Below are 20,205 nucleotides of genomic sequence, written 5' to 3'. Positions count from 1 at the left end.
TGTTCTATTAGTTCGTTATAAACCTACTTAACCAAATAATTTTTAAACTGTATATACATGTCCAATCAATTGATGCATAAAGTGCCTTAATATATGAAAGTTTGTTTATACTTAGAGCTATACATGCAAAAAACACATATACTTTACATAAAATTGAACAAACTTTAATAAAACAACTAACTGAATTTGTCAAACAAAGCTTTAAAATTCTGTTTTAAACCATTGAAACAGCAAAAGAATACTTTTATGAAAATATTAAAGTTTTATTTTAATTGACCGTTGATTTTTAAAGACATCAAAATATGATCTTAGCAAAAACACCTTTTCTAACTGCCTCGCGCCATCTTGCATAACCTATGTTGCATACTGTATACATTTCAGTTTGACTTGCACGACTTTCGTTACTGAATTTTTTAGTTTGAAGCTATGAACGGGCTAGAAACTTGAACTTTTGCTACAAAATCTCAAAGCAAAATTCCAACAATTTTTAGAATCTTAATTCCACTATGAAACAATTGTATGTGTTATTGAAAATTGGTCTAAGCAAAAAAAGAAGAACAAAGGAAAAGTCAAGTAGTTTTCAAAACTTATAAATTTTATCCAGGAAAATCAAGAGTTTTTCAAAAAAATTAAGTAAAGAAGTAAAGTAGGAACCTTTTAAATATTGGCAACCTAACAGAAAATTAAAACATTTAAAAAAATATTAAAGAAAAGAAGCAGATCAAGTTTTTCTCAATAACAAAAGGCTAAATCTTAAATATTGTAAGTATTTACAATTTAAACTAGCAAGGATGTAGTTCCAGGCTAGTATTTCATGCATAAAAAGAAAAAATTGTACAATATTTTACTAAAACGCCAAATTTTGAACTCAAATATTTATCTTTAAACTAAACGTCGTAAATTTTCGGAGCTCAAAATTTTTAATTGTCAAAGTTTAAAACTTTGTGCACTATAAAACTTTAAACTTTCAAATATAGTATAAAATTCCAGGATTTTTAGGGTATTTGTCGGAATTCTTAATTTTCAGGTTAAATGACAAGGCCAGCCCTATTAAAAATAAGAGCTGTAGAAATAAGGTAAGTACTATTTATGTTTATAGTTTCTTTAAAATTTTTACATTCGTTTTGTTTTCTTAAAAATGTTAAAGTATTTTGTTCGAAAAAAAATGTAGGTTACACTTAACTTTGAATTAAAAATAAATTAGAATGAACTGATTACTACATTAAGTAAAAATTTCAAACATAACTTGCTTTTAAGGAAAAACAGTCTCTGTACTTTCATACATTTTTTGCAAAAAAGTCTACAGGCATAGCATTCATCCGCTATGTTTATAATTAAAAGAAGTTTTTATCGTTTAGCTGGATGTGTAGACAATACCAATAACAAAAACAAATATCGAACTACCATTTAATTTTACATTATTTTAAAATTCCAAATTTATTATGTTTAAATGTTTAATTTTTTTTTATTATCTTTGTGTGATGTAAACTATCAATTAAAAAAACTAAAGAACAAAAAATCAAATAAATAAACTTAATTTTTTAAAAGGTATAAAAAACAAACAAAAATATTAACTAATAAAAACAAATTATTGCCCTGTTAATTAGGCAATATTTCCTAAACAAAATAAGTTGCAATTCAATCAATTATTTTCATTTCTCTTCGTAAATCATCAACGTCCTGGTCAAATCTTTCTTCGAAATAAATGTTCATGAAAAACTCGCTCCTATTTGCAATGTTCAACACTTTACCGAGTTGCTTAGTAACCAGCTTACTTCTTTTATTGCTACTCAACCTGTACAGTTTTTTTTTTTTAAGATACAATTGTTATAACAAATATTATTATCAGGCATAATATAAATACATTAATCTACATTGACTATTTTAGAAGCAGACGTGTAATTTGAAGGTTTACTACCATTTCAAACTACTAATTATTACTACGATATGGTTCTTGCTTGTAAGTTATTACTCATGCTGTATTTTAGAATTCATCTTTTTTACTATATTTTATTCTTTTTTATTTTTAAAAATCAAATTTACTTGACTAAAATAACAACTAATTGACTTTAACTAAAAGGTATTTAATTGGCTAACTTTATTACATTGTTACAAACTTGAATGTTAACAAAAAAACAAATTAGTTGTAAAACTACTATTACGTTAACTTAATTGCGACTAGTCTAAAACATAACTGTTTTACTAGCTTAAATTTCTAATTTATTACAAAAAAATACAGTACCATTTTAAAAAAAGTTAAAGATAGTTTTAGCAATTTATGTATTCTTTTAATTTCATACACATTTATGGTTTTTATATTGGGAATTAATTGATACTTTAAGACGGTAATTATCTTAACTATGTTAAAAAATATTATATATGCAAGGATTATTCCTTGGGCACAAGAGGTCTCGACAATTTTAGTTTTGGAGACAAAATTAATTTTTTTAAATTTATTTATTTACAAAGGCTACAATGTTTCTCCCCTAAGGGATCTTCAGGCCTGTTAAATAAAATAAACATAAGACGATGGACAAACTTAAGAAAAAACAATAATGCAAAAAATTATAAATGAATTCAAATTAAAATTAAAAATGTATAGTGCTATTGCTAGAGAATTAGTTAAAAAAATAAAAAGTTTTATAATAATGAAAAAGACTTTTTTAAACTTTTAAATATGCTTTATACTTACAATAGATGATTTGTTTTATATAGGTTTGGATTTAGCTTAAAAACAAAACAAAATGGCGCTTAACAAATGAGGGTACAAGTAATAACATAAGTAGAACTAAGTGATAAAAGAATTAATACGCTAAGTTTTAAAATAAAAATTCCTAAAGTGCGGGCAGGTGTAGAAGAGCTCTTGTCTTTTGTTTAGAATTCGTTTCTTATTAGCAAGTGCTATTTCTATTTTCTCCAAATTGCATGTCTTACAGATTTTACCTATATTCTTCATTTCCCTGATTTTGTGCATTATGCTCCATTTTAAATCGTAGCTGGTGTTATTGTTTTTTAAACTCCAAATGTACTTGGAAAGCTCTGTTCCCTTGTTATTTTCATTCTTAATATCGCTAATGTGCGCATACCATCTCTTTTTGAATTGGTTTCCTGTTGATCCTATGTATTCTTTTGTTTCAATCTGACTGGTTATCGTCGCCTTATAAACAACATTCTCCTGCAAACATTTGCCACTTAAGGGGCAGGAGTCTTTGTCGCGGCAGTTGCACGTTTTTTCCTCTTGGTTGTTCTTATGATTCAGTTTGTTTAGTATCTTCCTATTGTGGGTACTTATTAGTGATTTGACATTATCCATACAACAGTATGATATTTTGCAATTACTTCTGTTGAAGATCTTTTTCATGCTCTCTGTTTTGAAATGTTTGTCAATTAGGTCTAAAAATTTCCCCCCAATGTTGGTTTTTACTGACTGGCAGTATGGGGGATTAAAATACATAATTTTTCTTGTTCGTTTACGTTTCTTCTTGTCGATAGGGTTGGTTTTGTTTTCATATTCAAGCTTGTGTTTGAAGTTGGATTGGAGCAGTGCAATTTGGTAGCTATGTTTTGCATTATTAAAGGTTCTTAGGTCTGTGGACAATCTATTTAGTCTTTTCTCAATCATCTTGGGTAGGTTTTTCTTGATTATCTTCGGGTGGTTGGAGTCACTACTGATATATCTGATTGAGGAGTTTTCTTTTCTATATGGCATATAGCAATTGTTTGCGAGGTCTAGCGTGATGTCCAAGAAGTTGCATTTAGTCATACCAATTTCCATTGTTATCTTGAAACCAATTATACGATGCGGCAGCAAAATTCATAAACAGAATGAGATGGAAGATGTTCTTCCATAATAAAGATGACTTACCTGAAGCCACACATGTTGAAACACATATTTTCAAAAGTTCTAAATCGGCCCCGTTCAGTAACGAATTAAAGGAATTCGAGAAAGACCTCTTTGAGTTGATAAGTAAGGTTAAATTCAATAAATTTATATCTAAATTTCAACATAACCTAAGGAATGATCTGAGAAATTTATTCAAAAGAGATAAACTAATTGTATTCGCGGATAAAAGTAGATCCATGTACATGACCAGCGCAGAATCATACAACAGACTAATGAAAAACTGTCTGACTTCTTCATACAAAGTGTCCGATAACAACATTATAGAAAAAATCAATATTGAATCCCAGAAAATTATATCATCCAAGCATTTTAACCTCAAAAACAAAAAAATACCTAAATTCTCCTCAGTTGATGCATTCATTACGGTTAAAGACCATAAGAAAGAGTTCCCACTAAACATCGAGTGCAGAACTATTAACCCAAGCAAGAATCATCTAGGTAAAATAAGTAAGAATATACTAGAAAATATTGTAAACCAAATAAAAAAGAAGTCAACGTTAATCCAATGGAAGAATTCTTACGAAGTCATTGAATGGTTTAACAGTATTAATGAAAAATCAAAAAAATGCTTTGTTAATTTCGATATCCAAAAATTTTACCCAAGTATCAAACTAACACACCTTATGAATGCTATAGAGTTTGCAAGAAAGTTCACTGAGATAAGTGAAGAAGATGTGAAGATTGTAACACACACTTGTAATTCAGTTCTTACCTACGATGGTAAAGTATGGACCAAGAAAAATCAAGAATCATCGTTCGACGTCCCTATGGGGTCGTACTTCGGAGCTGAGTTATGCGACCTTATTGGTCTGCACATTCTTGATAGATTAGGGAAAACATACAAGTCAAATCAGATAGGCCTATATAGGGATGATGGCTTGGCGATAATCAAGCACAAAAACAACCAGGACCTCGAGAATATAAAAAAACAAACAATAAAGACCTTTAAAGACATTGGTTTCAAGATAACAATGGAAATTGGTATGACTAAATGCAACTTCTTGGACATCACGCTAGACCTCGCAAACAATTGCTATATGCCATATAGAAAAGAAAACTCCTCAATCAGATATATCAGTAGTGACTCCAACCACCCGAAGATAATCAAGAAAAACCTACCCAAGATGATTGAGAAAAGACTAAATAGATTGTCCACAGACCTAAGAACCTTTAATAATGCAAAACATAGCTACCAAATTGCACTGCTCCAATCCAACTTCAAACACAAGCTTGAATATGAAAACAAAACCAACCCTATCGACAAGAAGAAACGTAAACGAACAAGAAAAATTATGTATTTTAATCCCCCATACTGCCAGTCAGTAAAAACCAACATTGGGGGGAAATTTTTAGACCTAATTGACAAACATTTCAAAACAGAGAGCATGAAAAAGATCTTCAACAGAAGTAATTGCAAAATATCATACTGTTGTATGGATAATGTCAAATCACTAATAAGTACCCACAATAGGAAGATACTAAACAAACTGAATCATAAGAACAACCAAGAGGAAAAAACGTGCAACTGCCGCGACAAAGACTCCTGCCCCTTAAGTGGCAAATGTTTGCAGGAGAATGTTGTTTATAAGGCGACGATAACCAGTCAGATTGAAACAAAAGAATACATAGGATCAACAGGAAACCAATTCAAAAAGAGATGGTATGCGCACATTAGCGATATTAAGAATGAAAATAACAAGGGAACAGAGCTTTCCAAGTACATTTGGAGTTTAAAAAACAATAACACCAGCTACGATTTAAAATGGAGCATAATGCACAAAATCAGGGAAATGAAGAATATAGGTAAAATCTGTAAGACATGCAATTTGGAGAAAATAGAAATAGCACTTGCTAATAAGAAACGAATTCTAAACAAAAGACAAGAGCTCTTCTACACCTGCCCGCACTTTAGGAATTTTTATTTTAAAACTTAGCGTATTAATTCTTTTATCACTTAGTTCTACTTATGTTATTACTTGTACCCTCATTTGTTAAGCGCCATTTTGTTTTGTTTTTAAGCTAAATCCAAACCTATATAAAACAAATCATCTATTGTAAGTATAAAGCATATTTAAAAGTTTAAAAAAGTCTTTTTCATTATTATAAAACTTTTTATTTTTTTAACTAATTCTCTAGCAATAGCACTATACATTTTTAATTTTAATTTGAATTCATTTATAATTTTTTGCATTATTGTTTTTTCTTAAGTTTGTCCATCGTCTTATGTTTATTTTATTTAACAGGCCTGAAGATCCCTTAGGGGAGAAACATTGTAGCCTTTGTAAATAAATAAATTTAAAAAAATTAAAAAATATTATTATAACTAAGTTTTTAATTATTTCAATTATTTAACAAAACAAGATTTTTCGCAGTAACAATGTAAATAAAAACTTAAAAGTTATAGCTTTAGAATGTACAAAGTAAAAATGAAAATTTCTAATACTGTTTCTACTTTAAACAGTTAATAATTTAGTCTAGTTTTTAGTAGTACTTAATTAGTATTATTTTATAATACTTAGCAACAATAAAGCACAAAAATAATATTTTTTTAAATTAATTTGTAGTAATTTATTGTAATTTAGTGGCTAAGACTAAGGTTTACTGCTGAGTACTAATTTACCCAACCACATATTCATCAAGCATATATATATTAAAGATAAATTATAAACAGTTTGAAAAATATTTTAGTAATGAAGGTTTTAAAAACGTTTAGTTACTACAATTATCAGGTTTGTCAAAGGTTTTTTGAATGTTTTATTTTCAGTATTTCTAAATGTTTTCAAGTTTTTTTTTTTAACAAATTTTTTGGTCCACTTTTATCTTTAATAAAAATTTATGGTGAAAAATTGACTTACATAGTATAACAACATTGAAAAGATACTGTAAAACTACTTGTTTATTAGTAAAATATTTTCATATGACACAAAAAAATTATATATATGTGATAGATTTTTTTGTGTCTAAATGAAATTTTATTTTTTTAACATGTAAAAACAGTTTGAAATTCCAGTTTTTTCTGGGGTTTCTTAGTTATTTTTGTTTGAAATGTTAGAAATTTTTGTTTTATGTTTTTCCGAAAATTTTTCAAAATTTTAGGCTCTTTTTTGCGCTTAATTGTCAAACTAAAGATTTTTCTATGATTCCAGGCTGAACTATACTTAACATTGAGGTAGAGTAGTGTTGTATTATTTTACTTATATTATCTATAAAATTAAAATGACTTTTGGTTAATTAGAGCACAGTAACGTTATGAACAAGTTCGTAATAATTGTTTTAAAATTCATAAAAAAATTATCTTAACGAAAACTTTTTTTAGGTTAGGATCAGTTGTTTTAGATTTGGTTATAACAAAACAAAATAAAAACAACAAAGTTTTTAAGTAAATGTAAAGACTCTTGATAAATGTTATTTTGTTTACTTACAATCTCTTAAAAATTATTAATTTGAAGTTTTGGTAATGCTATTTTTTAACTCCTGTGTTTTCAAAAATAAGTTTGATTTTTGTTAAACTTTATAAGCTATTATTTAACATCTTTAGCAAAACAAATTTTTATGCTTAGGTACTGTAGTCAAGCTTTTTTATTTTACCTTTTAATACGTATTTCTAACTAATAATACAAAAAAATTACAAATTTAATACTAGAAACTTAATCAAACTAAATTCAAAAAGGATCATTAGCTCAATAATTACTCTATTTTAAAACTTTCATGTACCATCCAACCTTTTCAGATAGAATCATCTAAAAATATTTTTAATTCACAATTTTGAATATATTTAATAAAATAAAAATGTTTTACACCAAGAAACTTGGTACTAACGTCAAAGTGCCACCAACCGCAGCCAGCCAACACATGGGCAGATTTGTTTGAACTGCTTCGAAATATTTCACTTCCACCTCACCGTACTTGTTCGTCTTCGCATCTGTCATCATATATATTTATTGTATTATTTATATTATTAAATCCTGAATATCTACGCAATGAGGGCAAGTTAGAGAACAGAACCGGCCGCGTACAGCAGGGACCAGCAGCCTTTTAAATGTGACAGGCCAGGTTTATTTAAAAAATTTATGGGCCACTATAATTTTGAAGATAAAATAAAATTTTATGATACTTTTTTTAGTCAAAAATGGATAGAAGTAATAACAAAAAGCCAACTTTTATTCACAATCAAATTTAAAGCTCATTTGTAAATGTTTTTACAAAAAATGTATGCGTACTTATACAAGTAAACTTTACTTAAAACAATAATTTTACACTTTTTATTTCATGTTATTTTTTCTGATAAGCTTAACAGTTAAGTTTAAGAAAACACAGATGCTTTATTATTTTTCATTTAAATACAATTAAATTCATAAGATTAATTGTGTTGAACAATATTAAAACTGACTATGCTAGTAACAAAAGAAAATCAGATGTTAAATTCGGCTTAAAATTTTTCAAGTATTTCAGTAAAGCTTTTGATATTTAGTTGAGATAGTCTAATAAAAAAATTAACAACCATTCAATAAGTTATTATAAACATATTAAGATCAAACATACCAAAAACTTGTTGTAACAATTGAAAACTTTAAAGTTTAGTTTAATACATAAATTTAAAAGCTAATAAATACAGATTCTACGCTATTTAATAATAGGAGGAAAACATAAGTTATCGAAAAAAGGTAACAGTGATAGTAAAAAAAATAAAAATAAATAAAAAGTTTCAACCCGTGCAAAAGTGTCTTCGTCAAAAAGCTAAAGTGTCTTCTAGCAAAAGTGTCTCTTCGTGCAAATTTTACTCCTACCCATAAAAATTAGCAGGGTGGCCAATTGGTTTTTAGAATTTTTTTCTTCCAGGTTTTTTAAAGTACACGGTTTTCGGTCTATTTTTAGTTTCAAACTAAGTTTAAGGTAAAATACTGTATTGAATAGTATGATAACAGTAAAAAGCTACTTTAAATATGTTTTTAAAAATAAAATCACCCATGACAAATATACTTTATCTATATGATATGTTTTTGTGTCAAACTAAAATTGTACTACTTAACATACAAAAGTTCTTCGAAACTCCAGGTTTTTATCAAATTTTCTCAAATTTCAGGTTCTTACAGATTTTTCAGCCTATTTTTTTAAATTCCAGATTTCTTCAAGATTCAAGGTTTAGTGGCCACCCTGAAATAGTAATCTTACGGATCCCAAAAAACTAGGATTAGAATTTTCTAGCTAGATTAGAATTATCATAACGTTCAACACTAAACTTAAAACTTAATTTTTTCACCGATGTTTCATGTTTTTATTTATCATACGTGGGAAATGTTTCTTGTTGTTGGCAAAACTTACAAGAAAAGCTATTTGTTAGCCAGACATATTGGAATATAAATCTTAAAGGACCGCGTAATTTTCAAAAATTGTTCAAAAAATTTTTAGTTTGAAATTTTTAGTTGAAATGAAATCCGGCCAGATTCCTTAGATCAAACATGTAAATAATCAAAGTTTAACAACAGATAAATGTATAAATTAAAAACGTACAACTTGAAACGAACTTAACAAAAGATGGTTGAAATCGTGAACTTCCCGGTACCTCTGCATGATGTACGCGTGATGCGGGTCTTCAACAAACCTCACCGTCTTCCGGCTATCCGGCGTTATTTGCTGCAATGTTTTGTTTGCATCAGTGTTAAAAACGTTTTCAGTTTGAAAGTTTTTACAATGCAAATTTGTGCTAAAATTTCAAGTGAAAATGAAAGAAGTCTTCTGAAGAAGTTTATGTAAAAAGAGCATAAAGGCAATCAGAATTTTCTAACTGATAAAAAATTATTGTAAGGGATTGTTAAAAAGGTTACTGCAGTCATTTTTTAAAACATTCTGTAAAATGTTATCAAAAATATTATTCAACAAAAATTAGAAAGTGTGTTTTGATAGTTATACAAATCAGTTGTAGTTTTATGTACCGGTAGAAGAAAAACCGTTCCTATATAATTCCATAAAGATACATCAACAACATTTTTTCACAGCATAAAATTGAAGTTAAACTTTTATTTAGTTCTTTCACTGAATAATCATATCTAAATAACAAAATGTTTATTTTAATATCAATGCGATTTCAAATAATTTCAATACTTCAAGTGTTTTTCCATTATATATAACTCCAAGCTCATAATCAGCATCATGTCTTCCAGTATTTTTTTTTAATGTTTAGGTAGATAGTTAAGGGCATGGGGAGGGGGGTTAAAACACTTGTTTTAAAAATTAGTTTTATTTTTTATATATTATTAAGCTACCAACTACTTTTTACCGCTTGTTAAATATTATAGTAACTTTTGAGACATAAGCGATCAAAGTTAGAGAAATCAATCGGTTCTCAATAGGAGGCGCAAACTAAAAAAGCTAAAATAGTCTATACTCTACTAGAAATCTATCTCATCCTTCAGTTATTTAGCAAGTAATTTTTAAATTCTCAGAATTATCCTAATAACTTTTAATTAACTTGTAAAAAACAGACTTTTTTTTTCTAATTTTTTTGTGAAAAATAAAGAAAAAAAAAATATTTTATTCAATTTTAGACTTAACTTTTTTTTTTTCAAAAATTCGCTTCCTACAAGATTTTTGTAAAAAAGAACATTTCCAAGCAGTTTGAAGTAAATAACTTTAAAAATAAAGGAGGAGATATATTTTTATTTAATGTTTAAAATTTAAAGAATATCGGTTTTGAAAATTCTTGACTTCATACATTTTTTACAAAACTGATTATGTTTAAAAGAGTTATTTTTTTCCTGTTTTAATGTTTTTGATGAAAAGTTAATATGGTTATTAACTAAAACGGTGAAAAATAAACTTCAATCAAAAAATATCTCATACTTAACTTTTTTAGTGATACTTTTGAAACTCTTTTCTACCATGAATTAACCAACTGGCGCCACAAGGCTAAACTCAATCATTAAATTTACGTATTATGACAAAAATAAGTTTTGATAAAAAACTAGTGACAAACTAATATACTCCTTTTTTTCAAAAGTATGGTTATAAACAGGTTTTTTTAAGAATATTAAAGGTGTTATATTCTAGACCTGCCAACCTCTGGTCTATACCTTTAAAAAAAAATATAGTATCATAAAAATTTAAACAGTTTAAAAATGTCAGTCATAAAATGCTTACATTTTAGTATTAATAAAAAACTACAGAAGCCTTTTAATAAAACAAGCAAATGTTTCCAACAATTTGAGGAATATATCATAAGAGAATATGAGGAGATCGATTTTACTGATCTTTTAATATTCTGAGAAAACTGACCATAAAGTATTTTTCACTATCCATTGCATTAATTTTTTTTGTATAAAATTGACGACATTCTAAAAATAAATTTAAATTATTATTCCTTATAAAAGTTACGTAAAAGACTTTACTTCAAGCTTAAAAATTGAGGCCATTATTATATCCTTAAAAAAATTTTTACAGTCTTAATTGACTTTTTCACCAGTCCCAATTAATTTTATAACAATCAGCTTTACAGCCATTTAATTTGTGTTATTTTTTCTGAAAACTATTTTGCCTGCTATACCGTACGTACAATATTTTTTTCTTCTCACAAGTTAATGCCTCAAAAGTTTTAGAGAAAAGAGGAATGAACAAAAAAAATTCTACCAGATCTAAAAATTATACCACAATTAACATACTTAAGTAATTTTTGAGATATAGTGATCAAATTTAGGCAGTGTAATAGATTCCCTAAAGAAAGCAACAACCAAAAAGGCAAAAAAAATATTATTTAACTAACAATTTATCCTCTTTTACAACTGTTGAACAAACGTTTTAAGCTTTACCAGCATACTCTTCATAAAGTTTTGATCATTTTGTCTGAAGATGTATTTAAACCGTGAAATATAAAATTATTTTAGAAAAAAAATATTTTGGTTTCTATATATCTTTAAAAATAAAGTTCTGACAAGACTTTATATATGTTACAAACATATTTTTTCTAAATATAAGGGAAATGGTCAAATATGTAGAAAGAGTAAGATACTCGGTAGTTTTTTATTAATTTAGCGAGAATTGGTCATTAAACATTTCTCAAGAATCTTTTTACAAAGCTCATGATATCTCATAAAACATTTGAAGTTTATATTTTGCAAAAAAAACATATTTTAGAGGTGAAAAAACACATGAAATCTGATAATTTATGATTCCATTTTTTTTAATTCGTAGTAAATGTGGTTTAACAATGATTCTCTTTTAAAAATGGATTTTTTCAATTTTTTATTACTGTCATAATAACATTTATTAGTTAAAACTTATAGTAAATTTTTTATTTCTTAAATTTGAAGTAAGTTATTTATACATGGCTTAAAAACTCAAAATGTTTAATTAAATCCAAAAACATTTTCACATTTGATAGTTTATAAAGTAGCAATAATTACTAACCTTTATAAAAAATAGATTCATACAGTTTAGTTTTAAGAAGTTTTTGACTAAAGAAGAGAAAAAAATAAATAATCTAAACAAATTTAAAGTATTTTAAAATATGACAGATTGTTAATTTTAAATTTTATCATAATAGTACCAAAATAAAATCTATTACTAATAATTTACATTAAAAAAACTAACGCAACTAGTAAAAATATTTAATAATTTAAAAAACAGTTTAAATCATTAGTATCATATAATTCACAAATAATCTAAAAGTGATAAATACAAATTTTAACTACGTTTTAGGCCATATGGGTATAAAGTAATATTCTTAATTAAAATAATTTTATAGATTTTCAACTATTTATAGATTTGGCTAGCGGTTGGTTTTTACGTCTTTTAAAATTCAAATTATGTTCTAAGATATTAGGGTACAAGTAAAATAGATCAATATTTTCCTAAGGAAAAAACTTATTGAAAAGACAAAAAATCATTCCTTTAAAACTTCACTTATTATGATTTTAGGGAATCAATCTTAGATTTTCTCATGCTATTAACAATAAAATATAAAATGGGATTTTTAATAAGAATTTGTAAAAATTTATTTTTCTAAAAATAAATAACAATTTTTCATTTGTGGTCATAAGAGTAATTTTAATTTGTTTTCTTTGATTATTTAAACTTGATTTTATTTTAATGCAAGATATATTTCCTGGAAATTTGAGGTAAATTTTATTTTTAATGAAAAAAAAGAAGATAGATTCTAAGTATTTTATTCTAAATTATAATAAAATCAGCAATAAAAAAACTTGTTCCCTTACTTTAAATCTGAACTTCTTAGAAAACTATGTTTAATAAAATTGTTATGTTCATCAGAAAGTACTTATATATAGAGTATATGAGTATATAATTTAAGCTTTCAATTAAGACTTTTTTATTTTTTTGTAGAAAATAAAATTTTAAAAATAAAAAATTAAACTAAACTAAAGATTTTATAACTTAAAAAATAATTAAGCATCAGGATAACTGTAAAAAAACGGAAAAAGTATTTAATTTATAGTTACTAATTTATCCAGCACAGTTTATAACATAATATCTATAATAATATCAATAATTATAAATTAAACATTATAAATACTTGTATGTAAACTAAACTCTTATGTGAAATTAACTACAGAAAAAAAAAGGTAATAAAAGATACTAGATCATGAACTCAAGAAAATAAAGATGTTGAAAGCATATAACTCACATATTTATCCAACATTTGAGTGTACTGCCTTCCTAGAGTGTTTTCTGGCAACAGAGACAACTTTTCCAAATCCAAAGTGGTTGAACTTATTCTTGGCTTCTCAGTTAAAATTCTGCTGCCTTCCTCGCTGGCCTTCATTCTTCTTTCTATCTGGTTGAATATGGACTTGGTGGCTGTTGTTTCCCCACTGACTGCTACCATGTCTGAAAAGTTAATATTAATATTAGTTAGAATTCATAAATTGTTAGTATTATATTTAAGAAAAAAAACTATACGCTTAGCTACTTTGAGGTTTGTAAACAGAATGAGTAAAATCATTGATATTTTAGATTCACCATACAGGTAAATATTTAAATTTTGTAAGAATAATAAGTAGTTAGATGACTAGTGAAAAAATTATCATAATTTATTTCTGCTGACATCACCAAAGTTTGCATTCAAGACTAACTAAGTGTATAGTTTAAGTGAACTCATGGTACTTTTTCATTCTAAAGCCTTTTTTTTAAATTAAGTTTTATTTTTGTTATAATAAATTGAAAACTATTCAAAACTGATTTCAATAATTTCATTGGTCTTTTAATTAGTAGTGAGCACTTTTGTTAATTCTATAGTTTTCAAACTAAAAATAACATATTAGTAGACAAAAAATCTCTTTAACACCAAAGATGAAAACAATCCAGTTTTATACCTTTGATATGTTGACGACATATCCGTATCTTCCGAAAAGATGTTTCATTCGAAAAATTCCACAAAAAGTTAAATAAACTACATAAGTCTATCACTTCACATATGAATTAGGTGGAAACGAACTCCCATTTTTGGACATTAATATCAAAATAACAACAAAGGTACACAAAAAAGAAATTGATACAGATGTCATTTTAAATTTTAGTGCAGTGGCACCAACTAAATGGAAAAGAGCTCTAAAACTGTGGTTTATAAACAGAGCAAGAATTATAGCTTCTACACATAACATTTACAAACAAGAAATAACAAACTTAAAAGAAATTTTTTTTCTAATGGTTATCCAAAGAAATTTGTTGATGACATAATTGTAAGATCTCATAATATTAATAAAGACTGCACTATGCAAAAACTAAGTAACTCAGACTTCAAAAATATTGTAAAGGTACCTTATATTGGAAAACCTAGTATTGTGTATAAAAAGAAACTAGAAAAGCGTTTAAACAATTACATCGAAGACTTCAAAGTTATTTTTACCACAACAAAAGTAAGCAATTACTTCAGTAATAAAGATAAGACACCCTATGAATTAAAATCCAACGTGGTCTACGAGTATAAATGCTCTTATGATAGGAGTATTCAGTATATTGGATTCACTTCACGACCACTAGTAGAAAGAGTTAAAGAACATTTAAAAGGCAAAACATCTGTATCTGACCACATTAGCAATTGTAATGTTTGTAAAAATGAAAAAATAACTGATAATAGTTTTGGAATTTTGAAAGAATGTAGAAATAAATTTGAGACCCTGATAAGTGAAGCTCTACTAATTAAACGTTATAATCCAATTTTAATTAAACAATTAACTAAACCAGGTATTACCCATACTCTGAGAATTTTTGATTAGTTTGATATATATTATTTTAACAATTTGTTAGTATTTCTGTAACATATTATTTTATTGTAGTTTATAATCTTAATTTATAAATTTTTATATACTGTAATTACTGTTATTTGTATACTTAGTTGTTTATCACTAATTTTTAATTATTTTTGCACAGTATTTTGTTGATAATGACTAATGGAAAATTGAAAGTCGTCATGCGAATAAATTTTAAACTTAGAATGTGTTTCTTACAGAATTGGTATGTTATCATAAAAGTATAAAATAAAAACAACTTAATACAATTTAATACTATCAGTACATAAAAACAACTTAATATGCTAGTAACAATATTTTGTAACAAAATATCATTTCTACAAACAAACACTTTTTTTACAGGGTTGCAAAAAGATTTTTGAATTTTTTTTCCGTACATTCTAAATTTCTTTCAGGTTTTTGAAAAAATAAGTTTCTTGTTCATTTTAATACAAAATTTTACTTAAGTTAAAAAATTATTAATAATAGTGTAAAAATATGGAAAACTGACTACAATGACAATTTTTTAGTGCTTAAAATTAAATAAAATTCTAAATGATACAAAATGTTTTTTGTAAATGATAGATTTTTCAAATATTGTTTGAATTTTTTTATTTTATGATAAACTCCTCTAAATATCCTAGATTTTCCAGGTTTTTATTGAAAACTTATCAATTACCTAGTCTTTCCAGATTGTTTTTTGTCTAATTTGTCATTTTCCAAGGTTTTTTGAGTTTTTTTTGCAAACCTGCTTATAACAGGATATAATTTCATTCAATTATTAATAATAATTTTTATTGCATTATTACTGACAAATTGAGATGTAAATTTTAATCAATCTATGGATCAACTAAGACATATTTGAAATCTTTCAGCTTAAAACAAGTTAAAAAAAAAAAAGAAAATAAGTTTTTTTAGAATATATTTTTTTGGCAATATTATCCTTAAAAAAGTTTACTATACTTAAAAACCTAGTTTTTCAAAAACTGAATATTTATTTTAAGTCAAAAATTTAAGGATATCAAAGTAGTGTTTAATAATAATTTTTCAATACATAAGAAATAAGAATTTTGCTTCAGCTAACTTATTTTAAAAAAATTATTGAGAAATTTTATGGATAGTGTTGTCATCACTCTAAAAAGTATAAAATATTATTAAAAATCTATCCTTAAATTTCAAAATTAACAATATATTCTTTATTATCTATAAAACATTTATAAATTTAGATAAGATAAAAATATTTTTTAAATTTAGAAAAATCACTTTTTTTAATGGATAAATAACTGGTTTTTACTGCTGTTTTTGCATAACAGTTGAAAAAATTGATAAAAATAAAAATTCTTTAAAAAAATCATAGATATCACCACATGTCTTAAATATAAAACTTATTAACAAAAAATGATCAATATAATTTGTTCATAGATTTAGATATTAAATATTTAAACCAGTAGCGCAATCATATTTAATGTAGAACTATACTTTTTTTTATTTATATTTACTATAAAAACCAACTTATTTCAATTCTTACATTTAACAAAATTAAAATTAAGGATGTAGGGGGGGACTCACCTTTTTTACAATTTAGTCTTATTATATCAAGTTTTAACTAAGCGACAAGTAGCTTTTTACTAATTTTTTAAAATAATAATAATTTTTAAGATAAAGCCAGTCAAAGTTGGAGATTACAATAGGTTCTTTATAGGAGGCACAAACTAAATCAGCAAATAACTAGAAATCACAAAAAATCTATTTCTTCCTATGTTCAGGGTTTGTGCGCAATTTTTTTTTCATTTAGCCTGACATTTTTTCAAAGTAAGGAAAATCCCCTTTGAAAGTCATTTTAGGTATTGGGGGGTCTTGATTAGTATTACTATAGTCTCCAAATTCAACCAGCTTTATCTCTAAAATATTTTGAGTTTCAAAAGTATGCAGAAAGCAACTCATAGCTTAGTTACAATTCAATAAAATAAGACTAAATTGTGAAAAAGGTGATTGACCCCCACCCCTATGCCCTTAACATAACAAATTCAGTGATAAGTTTTTAAATAATTTAATCTATTACTAGTGTAGAAACTTAATATATATTACTAAACACAATTGTTCAATTTAATTAAGCACTAAGTAAAATCATTATAACCAGAAGATTTATAATAAAACGACGTGCATTGTCGTGTGTTATTAACATTTAAAATGAAACGTTTACACAAGTATTAAATAATCAAAATATGTTTATTATGGTATTTTGACTAATACTTAAAATTGATACATAATTATAAATCCTAAACTCTAAATAAATACAGTGATTGTTGATGTCATATAAGATTTAAAAAGCTTACACTTTATTTGAAAAAAACGTTTAAAATTTTGTTCTTGTAAAGAAAAATGAATTGTACCTAGAGTTTGTACTCCCACAAAACCTAGTACTTATATCTTAAAGCTAAGTTTTAGTGTTGTGAATATCTCCAATAACTTTAAACATACAGTAAAATATATGAATAAACTGCTAAGAGTTTTAACCTAAAAAGTATTGATATAAAGCCTTTAAATTAGAAATTAATACAGTTCAACCAACTAAGCTCTGAAAAACATAGCTGATGCAAACAAATTCAAACAAACAGATAAGTTGTTGAACTATACTGTAATATTTAAACTGTATTTTTTTATGAATTTTTATAATTATGACATATATAATCTAATCAAAACAAAATAATGAAGATTCTTAAAAAAATTTAAAGTTTTAAGCATTTATTTTTACATATACTGACTGACCTTGTCTTTAATAACTATATCTTTATTTAGAAATAAAAACACAATTCAATTTGATCATAAAAAGATTTCTCAATTTTTTTTAATCAAAGATTTTCAAGCATTTGAACTGAGAAAAACTGAGATTCTCATATTTTTAAATAAAAAAACTGATTTAGCCTGACATCTTTCAACTTTTTTCAAAAAAACTGATTTAGCCTGACTTAGCCTGACGCGCACGAACCCTGTATGTTTTTTGAGATAACTACATCATACTTTCAGGAAATATTCCTTGCAATATTTAGAAAATTCTGTTGGAACAAAATTTTAAATATATAACTTTTATGACAAAAAACAAACAAAAATGTTTATTTTTTGTTTATTTTTTAATAAAATTTTTGTTTTTTGTATTATTGCGGCAGAAGTTTCTAAATATTGCAAGGAACATTTCCTGAAAGTTTGAGGTATCTATCTCAAAAATTTAGGAGAAGATTGATTTTTAGTGAAATAGATTTTTTTTTTGCGGTTTTAGTTTGTGCTTTCCATAAGGAACTTATTGTTGCCTCTGACTTTGAGCTTCTATATGTCAAAAAATATTTTGATTTTTTTAATTCTGTAAAAGTACCATGTATCTTAGCTAAAACTCTATAAAATAAGATCAAAATGTGAAAAAAGTGAATACCCTCCTATGCCCTTAATATGTTGGAAACTTAAAAATGCAGAACAAGCAAAAAACTTAATTTGACAAATATAAATAAACATACTTTGGCTAAGAATACAAAACTGTTTATTTTGAAACTTTTAAATTGGATAAGGTTTGTAATATTACTTTTGGTGTAGTTTATATTTAATTTGGAAATATTTTTAGTAAATTCATTTGTAAAATTGTGTAATGATAATTTAATTAATGGTATCAATAGTAACTTTTTTTAGTATCAAAATACTTAAATTAATATATCACTATTTTTTCAAAAGTTTAAATCAACTTACAAATATTTTCATTCTAAGCAAGAGTTTGTTTTTTATGATAAAAGCCATGTCTTTAATTTATACAAAAATTTTATTTTCAACATGTATTGCCTAGCAGTATTTAGTTTAGAACTTACTAATATTACAAATTTAAACATTGTCATTAGGAACCTTACTCCAGCAAGTCATAAAATTAAAAGATATAGTTATTCACTCACAAAAAAATTAAAAACTTTATAAGGTAGGATTAAAGAGATAAATTGTATAAATAACAAAAATAACATTATAACATGGTGTTTATAACATGGGGCCCATGGTTTTTTTAGTTTTCTTCCTGGTTATAAAAATTACAATTTAATTTTTTTGTATAAAATGGAATTTAAGGTAAAAATTTGTACATTTTAGTGTGAACTTACTGAAAAGATACTTAAAAATTACTTTAAAAAAATAATAATAATAATTTTCTATATTTATTCATATAACAGTAATTCTCTATATAAAATCAGTATTATGTAATTATGAATATACCTTAGAAATAAATTTCAGGTTTTCCCAGATACTTTTAAAAAACTGTTAGGTTCAAGGTCATTTTTGTTTAAGTTTTTGAATTTCAGGATTCTGGATTTAAATTTCAATCTGTTATAGATTAAAATTATTATTAAAGCATGTTTGGTTACAATGTATGACTCATTGCTACTTATAACTCAATAATAAACATAATTAAACTAACCATCTCTGTAGGGATTAACAAGTGCAATTCCTGAAGACAAAACCGCAAGTAGGTTTCTTTGAAATGTGTTTATTTTTGTGTAAGAAATTGGTTGAACCATTTTAATTGTACTTTTAGTTTACTTGCAGTTTTTACTGAAAGAAAAGTAGTTTTGAAGTAGGGGTTTTCACCTAAGCTAACTTACTATTTTAAAATTAAATTAATTCCGTTTTTTTTAAGCTAGTACACGACACGTTGTAAAATCATTAAAAAAATAGCATGAAAAACATTGTTAATAGTATGTATATATCTAGTTTCTAAACTAGTAAAAAAAAATTTTTGTAATAAATCTATCTTAATGATAAGATAACAGCCGAGAACTTTTAAATTGGTGTCAGAAATGCTCGACGGTCACTGTTGACAAAGTTTCGTTTTGACTATGACACTTTGCTACTTTACCAAAGCAAGTCTTCATTAAACTATGTTATTCCTGCAACGGAAAAATATTCCGTTGCATAAATCTTTGTGGCTGAGATAAAAAAGAAAATGAAAACATCAGGCGAATGTTGACTGTTGAGTTCTATAAAAGTAAACTTGGTTAACTTAGTTTTGATTGCACAACAGTTTATAATTAAATCTGT

General features: G+C 25.8%; 1 protein-coding gene across 1 annotated transcript; it reads right to left on the bottom strand.

The window, feature by feature from the left end:
- Positions 1-1,453: 1,453 nt before the first annotated feature.
- On the bottom strand, positions 1,454-19,685 carry LOC145835917 (ubiquinone biosynthesis protein COQ4 homolog, mitochondrial-like). The gene is made up of 5 exons (XM_082943674.1): positions 19,586-19,685; positions 13,539-13,741; positions 9,430-9,538; positions 7,724-7,826; positions 1,454-1,795 (listed from the first exon to the last, which is right to left on the bottom strand). Exons 1-5 carry the CDS (start codon positions 19,683-19,685, stop codon positions 1,639-1,641), a joined length of 672 nt encoding a protein of 223 aa, XP_082799800.1. The 3' UTR covers positions 1,454-1,638.
- Between the last annotated feature and the right edge of the window lie 520 nt (positions 19,686-20,205).

The sequence above is a fragment of the Thalia democratica genome, chromosome 5 (genome assembly GCF_965202585.1).
Source record: "Thalia democratica chromosome 5, ktThaDemo2.hap1.1, whole genome shotgun sequence".
Lineage (NCBI taxonomy): Eukaryota > Metazoa > Chordata > Thaliacea > Salpida > Salpidae > Thalia > Thalia democratica.
The sequence above is the reverse complement of the archived record's forward strand: the minus strand, read 5'-3'. Positions and strand labels throughout refer to the sequence as shown.

Coding starts and splice junctions, on each gene's coding strand:
- LOC145835917 (XM_082943674.1), bottom strand. CDS start 19,685: ATGGTTCAACCAATTTCTTACACAAAAATAAACACATTTCAAAGAAAC. Junction 9,539..13,538: donor CTCAAATGTTGGATAAATAT/GTGAGTTATATG, acceptor AAAACATTGCAG/CAAATAACGCCGGATAGCCG. Junction 7,827..9,429: donor TTTCAACCATCTTTTGTTAA/GTTCGTTTCAAG, acceptor ATATGATGACAG/ATGCGAAGACGAACAAGTAC.